Source organism: Prionailurus viverrinus, chromosome F2, assembly GCF_022837055.1.
Source record: "Prionailurus viverrinus isolate Anna chromosome F2, UM_Priviv_1.0, whole genome shotgun sequence".
Taxonomy (NCBI): Eukaryota; Metazoa; Chordata; class Mammalia; order Carnivora; family Felidae; genus Prionailurus; species Prionailurus viverrinus.
In genome coordinates this window covers 83,135,886-83,149,465 of record NC_062578.1, presented here as the reverse complement: position 1 = coordinate 83,149,465, position 13,580 = coordinate 83,135,886, and the positions used below count along the sequence as shown (strand labels likewise).

Sequence of the window (13,580 nt, the reverse complement as noted above, 5' to 3'; positions counted from 1 at the left end):
TCTGCAGGTCCGGGCCGCTCAACAGCCCCTAGGACCGTTGCTAGGATACCGGAGGCAGTAGCCCCGCCCTTGACGCAGACCCCGCCCCACACGCAGCACGGAGCCCAGGTCCCCACTAAATCACAGAAATTTTTTATTGGAAACAAACCAGCTGCAGCAAAGTGACACTCAGTGCACGCTGCCCAACGGGCAGGGTACGGGGGGAGGGTGGTACAGGTGGGCGTCAGGGGCTGGCCAAGCCCGGCGTGGTGACCGCAGGGGCCCGCTTACTGGGTCTCGGGCCCTTTGGGCTGGAGTGTGCAGGCCCAGGCCTGATCCGGCACGAAATACAAAAATAAACTCTGTAGTCCAGCTGTCCCTGCCTGTGTCAGTTCGTCGGGGCAGGGCAGTGGCTCTTCCCACCAGGCCCTGTGCTGTCCAGCCCGACCACAACATGGGCAGCTGGAGCCCGTGGGGGTGAGCAGACGTCTGCAGGCGGGAGCCAAAGGGCTAGGTGGGCGTGGCCTCGGGCGGCGCTGCAGCCTTGGCAAGCCCCGGGGATGACCACCAGCTGGGGAGGCCTTGGGGCACCCTCAGGTGAGGGTTCCAGGCACTGGCTGAAGCTGAACGAAGCTGGGGCCTCTGCTCCTCGTCCTCACATACAGATCACCGGGACCCTGGGCAGAAGACGGCACACAGTGAGCTTCCAGAGCCAACTCCCAGGAGGTCAGGCAGAGAGGCACCCACTCTGTGCTATCGACCCCTGGCTACAGAGAGCCAGGCCACAGCCACCGTCACACACCTGTCCTCCTCCATGGCGCTGGTCTCCTCGGGTCCGCCCTCACTGCCTCCACTTCCGCTCTCTTCTTCCTCCTCCTCCTCTTCCTCCTCCTCCTCGCCCAGCTCCATGTCTAGCTCGTTGCCGGCCTCCGAGGGAGTATACGTGGATCCGCTGGGGGAGGTGTGGGAACGGGTCTTAGGACTGCCTGTCCCTGACCCGTTGCTGACCCCAGGGAGGACAAAGTCAGGAGCGGGGTGGGTACAGCTGGGGAAGTGGCGTGTGAGAAAGCAGGGGCTAAGGGAAAGGAGGCGGCCGGGCGCCCACCTGATGGACCGGCAGCTGAAGAACACGACCCGCTTCAGCCGCTTGTTGTAGAAGAAGTAGTTGAAGGACCAGAGGCTGCCATCCTCCCCAAAGGGGTCTGAGTCCAAATCCGGGTTGTAACTGCAGAGCGTGGGGCAAGAAGTGGCATGAAGGCCCAAGTGCCACACACACCCACGGCCCTCCTGCAGGAATGCCGGCCCACCTGTAGATGTCACACTCGGACAGGCAGATCTCCTCATCTACTGCGTTCCAGAGCTGCGGCTTCAGGGCCTTGAAGTCCTCCCGTACGGCCGAAAACAGGCTGCAGTTGACTGCGTTCACCACCTAGGATGGTCACGGTTGGGACTGGCTAGGACGCAGAACGGGAGGCATGAACTGGGCAGAACCCAGGGGGCCACTATAAGTCGGAAGGACGGTCGAGACAGCTGTGGGGCTGCGGGTCCCTCCCCCCACCTGACCCTCACCCAGCTGAGGCTGGGTTCCCTGCTGAACTCATGGCTTCGGGCTGTGCTGAAGTCATAGTCAGGCCGGAAGGACTCGTTGAGCGTGGCAATCAGGTAGAAGAGCGTCTTGCGGCTGCACTTGTCGCTCAGCGGGCCCTCATCCTCACCACCTTGGCTCTTGCTCAGTCTGCGGGGAGAGAAGCATCAGCCCAGCACTGCCCTGAACCCCACAGCCCACAGCAGGCACGCTCTGCGGCAGCTTACCTGCTGGGGCTGAGGCCCGACGTCTGGGGTGGAGACAGCGCCTCCAGCACGTGGGGCTGGCCCTCCTGGCAGAACTGCTTAAACATGTGCTTGTCGTCTCCCGCCATCTTACACGAGTAGCTCTCGATCCTGCAAGGGGCACGTGGGACCACGGAGCATGCCACCCGTCAGGTTCCACTCAAGGGTCTCTGAGACACCAGCCTACACAACCCCCCACCTCACCTGCCAATGATGTGGGCGTCTCCAGTCTCCACTGTCAGCTGCGAGTTGATGGCTTCGAAGCTCGAGTTCTCCAACAGCTTCATGTCCTTGGGGAGGGGGTCCTGCGCTCAGAGGGGCTAGTGCTGCCTGAGGGTGGGAGACCGGTCCATGAGTATCTGGCCCCTGGGGCTCAGCCTCTGGCCTCCCAACCGGGTAAGTGGAGCCGCTGGAAACAAGCCGGGTCCCTCCTGCGGCTTACTCCTAAGCCCTCCGCGCCGGTAGGCGAGGCGGACTAGATCCTGTTACCTGAGAGTGGTGAGCTGAGGCTCTGGCTCGGCCAACCCTCTCCCCGTCCCCATACCTGGGGGCGCACCAAGGATCTTGCTCATGCTGGGGCCTCTGGTTTATCTCCCTGGACACTGCCCACCGCGACAGAAGAGCCTCCTCCCCCGTTAGGGGTGAGGGTCACTGTGAGCGCCCAAAAGTGCGGGACTCCTGCAGCACCCCTCCGGCCAAGCTCCTCAGCTAGGCTAATAACCCGCACCGGGTTAGGATCCAGGACACCTGGGGCTGGGGCTGGGGCTGGGGCCCTGCGGTCACCTGGGCGCAGCGCTCTTCCCTGTTCTACAGGCTCTCTATCCAGGTAAAGAGGAGAGCCATAGGCTTCCTCCGTTCTTCCCCGCGCCTAATTTCTTCGTAAATTAGTGACGCCACGGAACAGAGGCAGGCACCAAGACCCCCGAAGGGCCGGTGGGCCGGCCGCTAGCGCTCCAGCGTCAGCCTGGCCGCACCCGCCTCTCCGCCGGGCTAAGGGAAACCCCAGCCTAGTCGCGGAGAACTACAAATCCCAGGAGGCAGTGCGCCCCGGGACTCGCGCACGCGCGCACGCTCGCCGGCGCGAAGACCGCTGGGGGCTGGAGTTCTGAAGGCCCCGACACGGCGCCGGTCACAGAGCGGACACCTACCTGCTTGCGCAGCGCCCAGTGTGGCCGGGCCGGGTCTGGCCGGTTGACTTCGGCGCGGGTAAGGAGGCGGTGCGGGCTCCGGGCAGCTCGGGCTCCTCAGGACCGGAGGGCGGCGCCGCGGCCTCCGTTCGGGCCGCACTGTATCCGGGGGAAGAAGCTCCGCGACGACGTCCCGTTACTCCCGGCCCTGCCGGCCCTGCCGGGCTGCCACCGCGACATAGCCTCGCCCCTGGAAGGCGACCGACTATCGCGACCGACCTGCCCGCCGACCGCCACAGAAGGCCCGAGAGAGCAAAGGACCGAGCGAGCGACCTCTGCCTCCCCGGGCCGGACAACAACAAGCGTCCGCAAGGCCCGGCCCCCCGCCCCTGAATGGCCTGGTCCAGCCGCCGGGATCGAGAGCTCGGCTAGCCATTGGGGGCGTCTCCCGCCGTTCACTCCTACCGTCCACGTCTACTGGCTGCCCTGCCTGTCCGTCACTCTTCGAGGCCGTGCGATCCCACCTCCCTTCCTGGCGCTCATTGGCTGCGCCTCCTCGCTCATCCCGCCCCTGGTGTCAGCCCGCCTTCCCAGGAGTGGCTGGCGGACCAACGCGGGGCCCGCCCGCCGGGCAACCTGCGGCTCGGAAGGAGCCTGGGAATAGCGTCTAGCGCCGGGCCGGCGCGGGGGGGTAGACGCGGACCGTTCGGCTGCAGCCCCCGCCCGCCGAGCCTCTAGGTCGTGTCCATCCTGGGTAAGACAGGAGGGTCAGAGCCGGGCCCCGACGCTCTGGCCACGGCCGGAACCCCAGGCTCGCGGCCCCAGTTTCCGGTCGGCGGAGGCGCTCAGGGGCCCGAGCCCACGGAAGCGGGCTTGGGGGTCGGGGCCGGGGCCGGACGGGAGATGGCGCCGCCTGCGGGTGGCGCAGCGGCGGCCTCGGACCCGGACTCGGCCGCGGTGCTCCTGGCTGTGCACGCCGCGGTGAGGCCGCTGGGCGCGGGGCCGGACGCCGAGGCACAGCTGCGCAGGCTGCAGCTGAGCGCGGACCCCGAGCGGCCCGGGCGTTTCCGGCTGGAGCTGCTGGGCTCGGGACCCGGCGCGGTGAGTGGGGGCGGCGGGGGCGCGGGGCCCTGGGCCAGTCCCCTCCGCTAGACAGCTTTGTGCCCTTGAGCAGTTCTCTTTCCCTTGTTGCCGTTTCCTCGCCTGTAAAGTGGGGGTAAATGCTCCGCTACCTATCTTTATAGGAGTTCTGTGAGGGCTTCCTAAGGTGATAGGAGTAAGGGTCTTAGGACGGGGCACGTGGCCTGTAAATGTTACGTCGTGCTCCTTTGGTCATCATGCAGGGTGTGCTGGCGGGAGGCACTGAGCCCGCACTCTCCCCTTCCTCAGGTCAGTTTGGAGTGGCCCTTGGAGTCAGTTTCCTACACGGTCCGAGGTCCCAGCCAGCATGAGCTGCAGCCCCCACCAGGAGGGCCTGGGACCCTCAGCCTGCACTTCCTCAACCCTCAGGAAGCTCAGCGGTGGGCAGCTCTAGTCCGAGGTGCCACCATGGAGGGACAGAATGGTTAGTGCTCTGGAGCGAAGACTCCTTTCGGCTGGCCGGGCACTGCGAGTGCTGGGAGAGAACGAAAGTAGCCCAAGCCCCCCAGGCCTGGATGGGGGAAGGAGTGGGGAAAGCGGGGCCCACCGTACCCCCTTTTGGGTCCTGGGAAGGCTCCCAGGAGGGAGAAGGTGGAGAAAAGGAGAACAGGCTGGAAAGCTTGAGAAGCTGGAGCCTGGAGTAGCAGACAGATGTGGAGGCCCAGCAGGCAGGCCCTCAGGGTCTGGGTGAGGAGTGCATCAGGAGCATGGAAATGTACTCAGTGGAGAGTGACAGGTTCAGATTCGAGCTACTGAAGACTGGTTGAGGGGCGCCTGTCGGTTAAGTGTCTGACTTCGGCTCAGGTCTGATCTCAACGTCCGTGGGTTCCAGCCCTGCATTGGGCTCTGTGCTGACAGCTCGGAGCCTGGAGCCTGCTTTGGATTTTGTGTCTGTCTGTCCGTCTCTCTCTCTCTCTCTCCCCCTCCCTCCCTCCCCCCCCCCCCCCCCGCGTGCGTGCGCACTTTCTCTTTCTCGCTCTCAAAAACAAACATTGAAAAAAAAAAGTAAAAGACTGGTTGAGACCTCCCTTTGTGTGGGGGTGGTGTAGCAGATAGGGCTGGAGAGAAGGGTGTTTTCAGAGATGCTTAGGAGATGGAATTGGCCGGATTTCATGGCTTTTAAATGGAAGAATTCATGGTTGAGAAAGAAAGCTGGAGAAACAAGGTACTATGGAACTCCCGGACAAAGGACCTACGTGGAAGGGAATGGAGGTGGCTAGGTTCTTACACATCTGTGGGGAGAAGAACCAGGTGGATCTGGGCTGGAGTGGGGCTCTGGAGAGGTAAAGATTGGCAGTAGAAAAGTTCAACCCAGGTCACCAGGAGAGAGAAGCAAGAGAGGGTCTGACGGGTAGATAATGCAGCAAGGAAAGGAAAAAGGAAAGGAAAGGAAAGGGCCCGCAGATGTGTCAGAAGATCTGCCAGAGGGAAAAGAAGAACCTTACTATGCAACGTAAGAGAGGCCCGGACGACACAGCACTTGCAGAAGGAGAAAGACGTCCTTCGTCCGTCCGTTCATCAGATGTGTATCCTGGCACCGCTCTGTGCTGAGCATGTTAGGCCTTGGAGACTTAGCATGAATGAGACTTGGACTTCCTGCCCTCTTGGGACTTGAATTTCCAGAGAGGAGAACATATAACATTAGTAAGCATAGACTTGTGGTGCACACAGCATAGCATACAGGCTTCTGGAATCACTATGTATACTTGGTACTAGTGGAACCTTGTGCGTCAAAACATTTAAGTTGGAAAACAAGTAAAATTCTCAGGTGGTGGAAGAATAGAAGAGAGGAGTTTGCAATTTACACACATCTTTTTTTTTTTTTTTAAGTTTATTTATTTGAGAGAGAGAAAGACAGACAGAATCCCAAGCAGGCTCCACACTGTTAGCACAGAGCCCAACACAGGGATCAAACTCGCGAACCTGTGAGATTGTGTCCTGAGCCGAAATCGAGAGTCAGGTGCTTAACCAACAGAGCCACCCAGGTGCCCCGGGAGGGGTTTGCAATTTAAAATTGGGTGGCAGGGAAAGTCTCATTAAGGTGATGGTTGAATGAAACTTGAAGGTCCTCGTGTGATCACACGCACGTGGCCAGGAAGCAGCAGGCACCAAAGTCCTGAGGCAAGTGTGTGTATTGTGTGTGTATGTGTGTGTGATCTTTGGGACTAGGTCAGGGCTGGGCCAGGCCTGGTCCTGGGTGCTCAGGGGTCCTGTTCACCACAGTGGGCAGATAGCTCAGAACACTGAGGGCCTGAGGTCGTCACAGGAGCTGCAGGACAGGTAGGCTGGGCCTCAGGAGGAAGGTAAGGGGAGACACAGGTGCCCCGCCAGGCAGTGGCCCAGGGGGTTTGTTGGGGATGGGAGCAGCCCGAGGTGTTCTGTGCTGGTGGTAGAGCCAGTTGAGAGGAGGGGTGTCCCTGAGGGCACCAAGAGACTACCTGATTGCAGGCCTCCTGGTGAGCAAGAAGGGGCAGGCTTCTGAGGACCTGTTTTGGTTCCGCAGTGAGGCCAAGGGAGCATCCCTGGCTGGCTTAGAGGGCATGTAGAGGCCAAGGGAAGTGGCCTGGCTTCTTTGGAGGAGGGGCATAGGTGAGGCTACACAGTAGAAGCATGCAGAAGCATTCCAGAGCAAGGAAAAGCCAAGTGCAGCTTCAGCTCTGAGAGGAGTTGGTAGGAACCTTTCAGGGGGTTTTGAGGGCCAGGATCGGGTGGGGGGAGGCCTGGCTTAATGTGTGGCCAAACGCCAGGGAATGGGCTGTGAGCTAGGAGGTGGCCAAAGTCCCGGACACCTGGTCAGCAGAGGCCTGGGTGAGTAACGAGGCTTGGGGGCCGAGTCACAGGAGACCCCAGCCCAGCCCTCATCTTCCCTCCTAGGCAGCCTGCCCCAAGCCCTGGGCCTAGAAATGTGCCCTGTTTCCCCGCCCAGTCCCCCTGGAGTGCCCACACTCCGGGCCCCACAACCCAAGGTGGATCTTTGCTGGAGCCCTGGAGACTTGATGGAGAAAGGTAAAGGCAGGTGGCTGGAGGGGGTTGGAAGCAGCAGTCTGTGCTCAGCCCTGATGGCTTTTTGTCTCTCCCTGCAGAAGAGCTGGTGGGGCGCCTGGCCCAAGCCATCGAGGGTGGGGACGAGAAGGGGGCAGCCCAAGCAGCGGCCACCCTGGCCCGACATCATGTGGCTCTGAGTGTCCAGCTCCAGGAGGCCTGCTTCCCTCCTGGCCCCATCAGGTGAGGTCTTCTTTACCCTGCCATCCTAGCCCTCCCGGGTCCCCGTCCTCCCTCCTGACCTATACTCTGGCCTAGGCTACAGGTGACAGTTGAGGACGCCGCGTCCTCTGCCCACGTCTCGCTGCACGTTCACCCCCACTGCACCATTGCGACCCTCCAGGAGCAGGTAAGCATGGGGTCGGGGGGAGCCCTGTGCGGGGCAAGGGGCCTTCGAGTGACGCTGCCTCGATGCTCCGGCCCCAGGTGTTCTCAGAGTTTGGCTTCCCACCAGCTGTGCAGCGCTGGGTCATTGGGCGGCGCCTGTGTGTGCCCGAGTGCAGCCTCGCTTCCTACGGGGTCCAGCGGGATGGGGACCCCGCTTTCCTCTACCTGCTCTCAGCCCCGCGAGAAGCCCCAGGTCAGTCCTTGGTGTGGATGGGATGAGGAGGGGAGGCGCAGCCCGACACGCCCCTGAGCCCCACCTCCTCTTCCACAGGACGCAGCCCTCCGTGTCCCCAGAAGATGGATGGGGAACTAAGTCGCCTGTTTCCTCAGTCACTGGGGCAGCCCAGAGCTCCTCTGCCAGCCACCTCCAGCCTCCCCAGCCCCCTTCAGGTAGGTGAGGGACTGGGCACCCTGGGCCGGGGATTCTCTGGGCTTCAGAAGGAAAGGGTAAGCAGCAACGATTTCCCCACCTCCACAGCCTGGCTGGTCCTGCCCTTCCTGCACGTTCATCAATGCTCCCAGCCGACCCGGCTGTGAGATGTGCAGCACCCAGAAGCCCTGCACTTGGGACCCCCTTCCTGCAGTTTCCACCCCGCTGGCAAAGGTACCAGAGGCTGAGGAAGGGAGGGGGATGGGCAGGGGGCTAGGACAAGCAGAATGACTTATCTTTCCCTCACCCCCAGGTCACAAGGAGAGAGGATGGCCCTGTCCCTCCAGGCTCAAGGTCCCTGGACCCCCTCCTAAAACTCTCAGGAGACCTTTGCTGACTGCTTGCTAGGGGTCAAGCCAGGGTTGTGGAGGGGCCACAATCTGGAGTCATTAAAGGCACTCCTGAGCCAGCTGAGTACCCCTTCCCTGTGCCTTTGTGCGGATCGATCTGCTGGGAGGACGGAGCGTGGGCATCGCCCCCTTGGGACTCAACTTGGCAGAGGCAGGGCCTGGTCGTCAGCTGGTGGGACAACCCAACCAGGCCCAGGTGACTATACTTAGCCTCCAGATCCCAGAGATCCTGGAAACACATGGGGCTGAGATCTCTTCCCAGAACCCAAGGGCACACAGAGCCCCCTCCCTGACACCTGGCCGTGCCTCCTGTTGTCCACCCGGAAACCCTCAGGCACACCCTCTCCTTGCTTCCCCCTGGCTCTTGCCCTTCCCAGTGGCCACCAGTCTTAGGCTATTCCAGCCAGGATGCCCCTCACGTTCCCTCCTGGGGACAAGAAAAGCTCAGAAGCTAGGACCCGAGTGCTGCCACCGCTACCCTCCCCTCGCCCTCACAGCCTAATCCTTTGCCTGACCCAGACTCACCCCAGCCGCCCTGTGGGTTGCCAGGAGGTGCTGTCCCAGAACACCTCTACCCTGCCCCCTCTGGTTGTCCGGCCAAGAGATCAGGAGCACACTCTGGGTGGCCTCTGCCTAGCTCTGCCTCCTTAGCACTGCCGCCGGCTGCCTCCCTTCCCCACCTCCAGTGCTGCCTGCCACCTCCCAGTCCCCAGCCTGTACACGGCAGCGTCGGTTACACTGCATGGGACAACCCTGACAGCTCGAGAGCAAAGGTCTTAGTCCCAGAGTCCCCTGCAAACGTGTGCTCCCATCACACAATAGCTCAAACATGTGTTGAGAAACTTAATTTATTTCCATGATGGGGGCTGAAGGATCTGGAGCTAGAACCTGGTCTCTTGCCCCTTTCCCTCTTGTCCCAAGGAAAGAGGAGCTTGGCCAAGCGGGCCAGCTGAGGCCTGAACAGGTCCAGGGTGGCTCCTTGGCTTGCGGGCCTGTTCAGGCAAGACGGCAAGCAGACGTTGGGCAGGGTCACTTGGGTGGCCGATATGCCAGCTTCCGGCTCTTCAGGACTGACCACTTATGCCGCTTCATGGCATAGACCAGAGGCAATAGCAAGCCCATCATCATCAACATCTGGGGATGAGGCAGGCTCAGAAGGAGGAGGCAGAAAGGACCCCAGCCCATTTCCCAGCCCCTCTCCCACGCCCGGCCATTTCACCTTGAGCCCCATGCGTTTGCGATGGTCATGCTCTGGCTCGGATGCCCAGCGCAGGAAGGTACACACATCCTTGGCTACCTGGGACATGGTAGCTGGGGTGCCTGAGCCAAGAATAAGTGTTAAGGGCTGCCCTTGGGGGTCCCTCCCCAACCTGGTACAGCCCTAGAGCAATCTCCTCCATGCAGCTGAGATGGGGTCCAGACCAAGGCTTCAAAACCAATGGGACCCCCCCCCTCCCCCCAGCACGCAGGGGCCTGGGCTAGACGGGGTTGCGAAGGTTGCCCGTAAGCTGGCTCGGTGCTGGAGCCAAGAAGAGTGCACGACCTCTTTCTGTGCATGACACAGAAAGCATCCCTGGCAGTGGGAAAAGGAAGACCCGGCTTGTCCGCCCCCAGGGTGGGGGCTGCTCACCATCGTCATACTCCAAGACCTCAGTGTAGATGGGAGGAGCCATGCCGATGGCCTGGCCGGGAAAGTAGGGGTTGAAATAGAGACCTTCTCGCAATGACACACCGGTGGGAGGCTCGCAGTAGCCGGTTAGCAGGGAGAAGACGTAGTCCTCACCACCGTGCCTGGGACCAGATCCATGCCTCCTCAGCCCTGGCACGAGGTGGACTTTCCTGCCCCCTCCCCACACCGCCCTGCAGGCAGCCAGCGTACCTAGCTCGCACGATGTAGCTGAGGTCAGGGGGCAGTGCTCCGTTGTTGGCTGCTCGAGCGGCCTCAGGGTTGGGGTAGGGCTTGGGGAAGTAGTCAGACAGCTTCCCTGGCCGCATGAACATCTCCCCATCCTCGTTGGGGCCGTCCTGAACCTCCACCTGCCACCAAGAGCCCCGTCACAGCCCTGCCGTCCACCGCAGCCGGAGCCCCAATCCCCGGGGTCCTCCTCATCCCCAGGCCCACACCTCTTCTGCGAGCGCCTTAGCTTCATCTTCTGTGTAGCAGACACCCACCAGGTGGCGGTAGGCCACGTAGTCCATGCTGTGGCAGGAGGAGCACACCTGCTTATACACCTGGAAACCCCTCCGGATACTAAAGAAAGGGATAGGGTTAGGGGCGCCAGGGCCTCCGCCCCACCAGACCGCCCAGAAACCACCCCAGTCAGCCGGCAGCACACCTGGTGTGGTCCAGGGAAGACAGGAAGCCACGGTGGGACCACGGATAGCTGGGGGGGTGCAGCTCCAGGTCACTGGCGCTCACGGCCGAATGCAGAGCCACGGCTAGCCCTGCACCCCCTGCCGCCAGCATGCCCAACGCTGAGAGCATCACTTTCCGGCCCCGGGACAGACCGGCCTTCGACGACAAGGACACTGCCTGCAAGAGCCCCGCTCAGCGCCTGCCAGAACACCACCCGGCCCTACCTGGGGATCTGACTCTCAGCGCCTGCCTCTCCCCACCCATCCACCCGCACCCGCCAGCTCCTGCGGAGCACCACTGCCCACCCCGCTCCAGCCCACTGCCGGCTCCTCGACCGTGATTCGGCCCCGAGGAGGGGGCGCAAGGCACGGTTTTGGATCCGGGGCTGGGGATGAGGTCGATGTAAAGCAAGGGTGCCGGGGCAGGCCAAGGTCACAAGCCGCGGTCCGAGGTCAGGCTGAGGTCACTTCAGGACGCAGGCCGTCTGGAAGGCCGGAGCGGGAGCGGGCCTGGGCGCGCCCCCCGGAGAAAGCCCCCGGCCCCGAGCCGGCAGCGAGCCCGCCCCGCCGCCCCCCACGCTCGGTACCCGGCGCCTCCGCTGGTCGGGGGAGTGGGCGCCCGGTCCTGCTTCGCGGCGCCCCATATCGGCAGGCGGCGGGGGTCCGGCGGGGGCGCCGGGTGGCGGAGGCCGCTCCCTCGCTGCCGGGCCCGCGCCCAGAGCCTCCCCGCCGTGACCTTCAGGGGCTGCGGGGCCACACGGCGGCCGGGGCCGCGGCCAGCGCTCACCTGTGGCGTCCGCAGCGGGAGCTGGCAGGGCCGCGCGCCGCACAGCAAACTCCGGGCCCGCGCGCCCGGCAGCCCCGCGCCCCGCGGGCCCAGCACCGCCCCGCGAAGCGAAGCCGCCGCCGCCGCCATGTCGGCCCTCTTCAGCGCGGCCGCTGCTCCCGTCGGCCCCTGCGGCGCCACGGGAGCCCAAACGTCGCGAGAGCCTGGGAGGGCAGGGGCGGGCCGGGGCCTGTCCGTCAGGTAGTCGTGGAAACCGGAAGTAGGGTGGGAACCCGTGGTGTCTTCCTGCGGGCGGCACCTGCTGTCTCGGCCTGTCCGCTGCCCGGACGCGGTTCTTCCGGCCTCGGCGGTGCTTAGTCCTTTACGCTCGGGCCCCTCAGTCCGGCGTCCACGGCATCTTCGAGGCCATCGCTCGCTTTCGTCCAGCAATATTTCCAGACCTGGCGCGGTGGCCATCCGTGTCGCAGCGCCTACAGACCCCCAGAGCGAAGGGGCGGCCTGCCGGGGCCAATCAGCAAGGTGGGGTGGGGGTCTCGCGGCCCACTGCCGCGGTCTCTTTCGCCCCGGTCAGGGTCCCCACTCCGGTGGAGCGTGAGCAGTGCCGGAAGGCTGGGGCCTCCGGGCTGCTGTCCCCCACCCGGCCCGGCCCACACGCGTGGGTTGTGGTGGCGGTTCTCCAGGCTGAGCAGGGGTTTGACAAGGATTTATTAGGCACTTATTATTACCCAGAAACTGTCAGATGCAGGAGCCGTGACTATGACAGCCAAGGGTCCCTCAAAAAATTACGGTCGGCCTTCATTGAGAATGGAGGAGTAAGGATCTCGGAAAATCTGCATCCCCTTCCCCCTATAAAAGCAAGGAAAAGACTAGCAGAAGTTGTTGGAGTCAACTTTTTCAGAACTCTGGAAGTTAATCAAAGGAGTGCAGCATCCCGACAGTGTTTATTGAGGAAAACTGAATCTCGGTAAGAACAGTGAGTTTTGCGGTGTTCTGGTTAAGGCTACTCTCCAGCCCAGTGGTAACCTGGAAATTACAGCCCACATTCCTGGTAGAATGGAGCAGGGAGACATAATCCTGTAGAGGGAGCAGAACACCTTCCTTGCAAATAATTGCCATGATTTAACTTGTCTGAGGGCTCCCTGGAAGACCCCTCTTACAAAGCTCGCTCAGCTTGCCTAGGGCCAATGGTCTATGCCCTGAGGATGTTTGCTGAAGGCAGTTGCAGGCACGTTGTAATTTCAAAGCTGCAAAGGGGCAATGGATAACAGCTGCACCTGATAATAGAGTAACCAAAAAGCTTAAAAGGAAGAGCTGGGGAATACAGTGTCCACAGGGATGTTCAAAAGCCCTACATATTTCTGGAATATAGAAGGTCACAAACATAAATAGGGTGTGCACAGGCTCATGAAAGACCTGAAAAAGCATCAAATGCTTACCTCTGGCTGGCCTTGAGGCTCTGCACAAAGGGAAGTGGAGCCTCAGACAGTTGCAAACAGGGGGCTTTAGTGCTGAAAGGCATATGCCCCAACAAGTACACAGAGCTATTTGGGAAAGACTGGGAAGTTTATGGATTTTAGGCATTTAAGAAAATCTCTGTCCGATCATCAGCTGAGCATAGGAACTTTAGTGGCTACACGTGACATTACAGACTAGACAGAACAAGTTCAGAAAAACCACTACACGAGTTCAACTACTACAAGCAGCAACAACAAAACCTGGCATCTGATTTCTAAAATCACAACATTAAAAATGAAAGGCCCGTAGGACACCAGTAAGCATACCAACCTATGCATAATTCTCAGGAACAGAGAAGAGAAAGGGGCAGAAAGAATATCTGAAAAAATAATGCCTGAAAAGTTCCTAAATTTGATGAAAAACATGAATCTGCACATCTAGGAAGTTCAGTGAACTCTAAGTAGGATAAACTAAAAAGGATCCATACTTAGACACATCATAAATTGTTGAAAGCCAAAGAAAAAGACTCTTGAGAGCAGCAAAAGAGAAGTGATTCATCACATACAAGTGATCCCCAATAAAATTACCTATTTCACATCAGAAACCATGGAGGTCAAAAGGCAGTAGAATGACATATTCCAAGTGCTGAAAGAGTAAACCTACCAGGGGCACCTGGGAGGCTCAGTTGGTGGCAGTAT

At 61.2% G+C, this 13,580-nt stretch overlaps 3 protein-coding genes across 6 annotated transcripts; 1 reads left to right on the top strand and 2 right to left on the bottom strand.

Annotated features, from left to right (window-relative positions):
* Nucleotides 1-116: 116 nt before the first annotated feature.
* Nucleotides 117-3,099, bottom strand: MAF1 (MAF1 homolog, negative regulator of RNA polymerase III). Its single transcript, XM_047841687.1, has 8 exons — nucleotides 2,958-3,099; nucleotides 2,014-2,139; nucleotides 1,792-1,920; nucleotides 1,549-1,714; nucleotides 1,287-1,408; nucleotides 1,085-1,204; nucleotides 782-931; nucleotides 117-656 (listed from the first exon to the last, which is right to left on the bottom strand). Exons 2-8 carry the CDS (start codon nucleotides 2,094-2,096, stop codon nucleotides 635-637), a joined length of 792 nt encoding a protein of 263 aa, XP_047697643.1. The 5' UTR covers nucleotides 2,097-2,139; nucleotides 2,958-3,099; the 3' UTR covers nucleotides 117-634.
* Nucleotides 3,100-3,833: 734 nt separating this feature from the next.
* On the top strand, nucleotides 3,834-8,344 carry SHARPIN (SHANK associated RH domain interactor). Of its 3 annotated transcripts, XM_047841681.1 has the most exons (9): nucleotides 3,834-4,037; nucleotides 4,326-4,500; nucleotides 6,951-7,082; nucleotides 7,160-7,301; nucleotides 7,377-7,467; nucleotides 7,545-7,698; nucleotides 7,777-7,895; nucleotides 7,984-8,109; nucleotides 8,189-8,344. In XM_047841681.1, the coding sequence occupies exons 1-9, from the start codon at nucleotides 3,840-3,842 to the stop codon at nucleotides 8,270-8,272; spliced, it is 1,221 nt and encodes a 406-aa protein (XP_047697637.1). In that variant the 5' UTR covers nucleotides 3,834-3,839; the 3' UTR covers nucleotides 8,273-8,344. The 3 variants fall into 3 exon arrangements, with proteins under 3 accessions (XP_047697637.1, XP_047697640.1, XP_047697638.1); XM_047841684.1 differs by lacking the exon at nucleotides 4,326-4,500 and having other exon boundaries at nucleotides 6,955-7,082; nucleotides 7,384-7,467; XM_047841682.1 differs by lacking the exon at nucleotides 6,951-7,082.
* LOC125156049 (cytochrome c1, heme protein, mitochondrial) lies at nucleotides 5,595-11,598 on the bottom strand. Of its 2 annotated transcripts, XR_007148450.1 has the most exons (8): nucleotides 11,428-11,598; nucleotides 10,622-10,818; nucleotides 10,410-10,536; nucleotides 10,165-10,322; nucleotides 9,916-10,076; nucleotides 9,505-9,605; nucleotides 9,248-9,419; nucleotides 5,595-5,607 (listed from the first exon to the last, which is right to left on the bottom strand). XR_007148450.1 is itself a non-coding variant. In XM_047841686.1 (7 exons), exons 1-7 carry the CDS (start codon nucleotides 11,554-11,556, stop codon nucleotides 9,315-9,317), a joined length of 978 nt encoding a protein of 325 aa, XP_047697642.1. In that variant the 5' UTR covers nucleotides 11,557-11,598; the 3' UTR covers nucleotides 9,116-9,314. The 2 variants fall into 2 exon arrangements, 1 of the variants encoding a protein (XP_047697642.1); XM_047841686.1 differs by lacking the exon at nucleotides 5,595-5,607 and having other exon boundaries at nucleotides 9,116-9,419.
* Nucleotides 11,599-13,580: the final 1,982 nt, after the last annotated feature.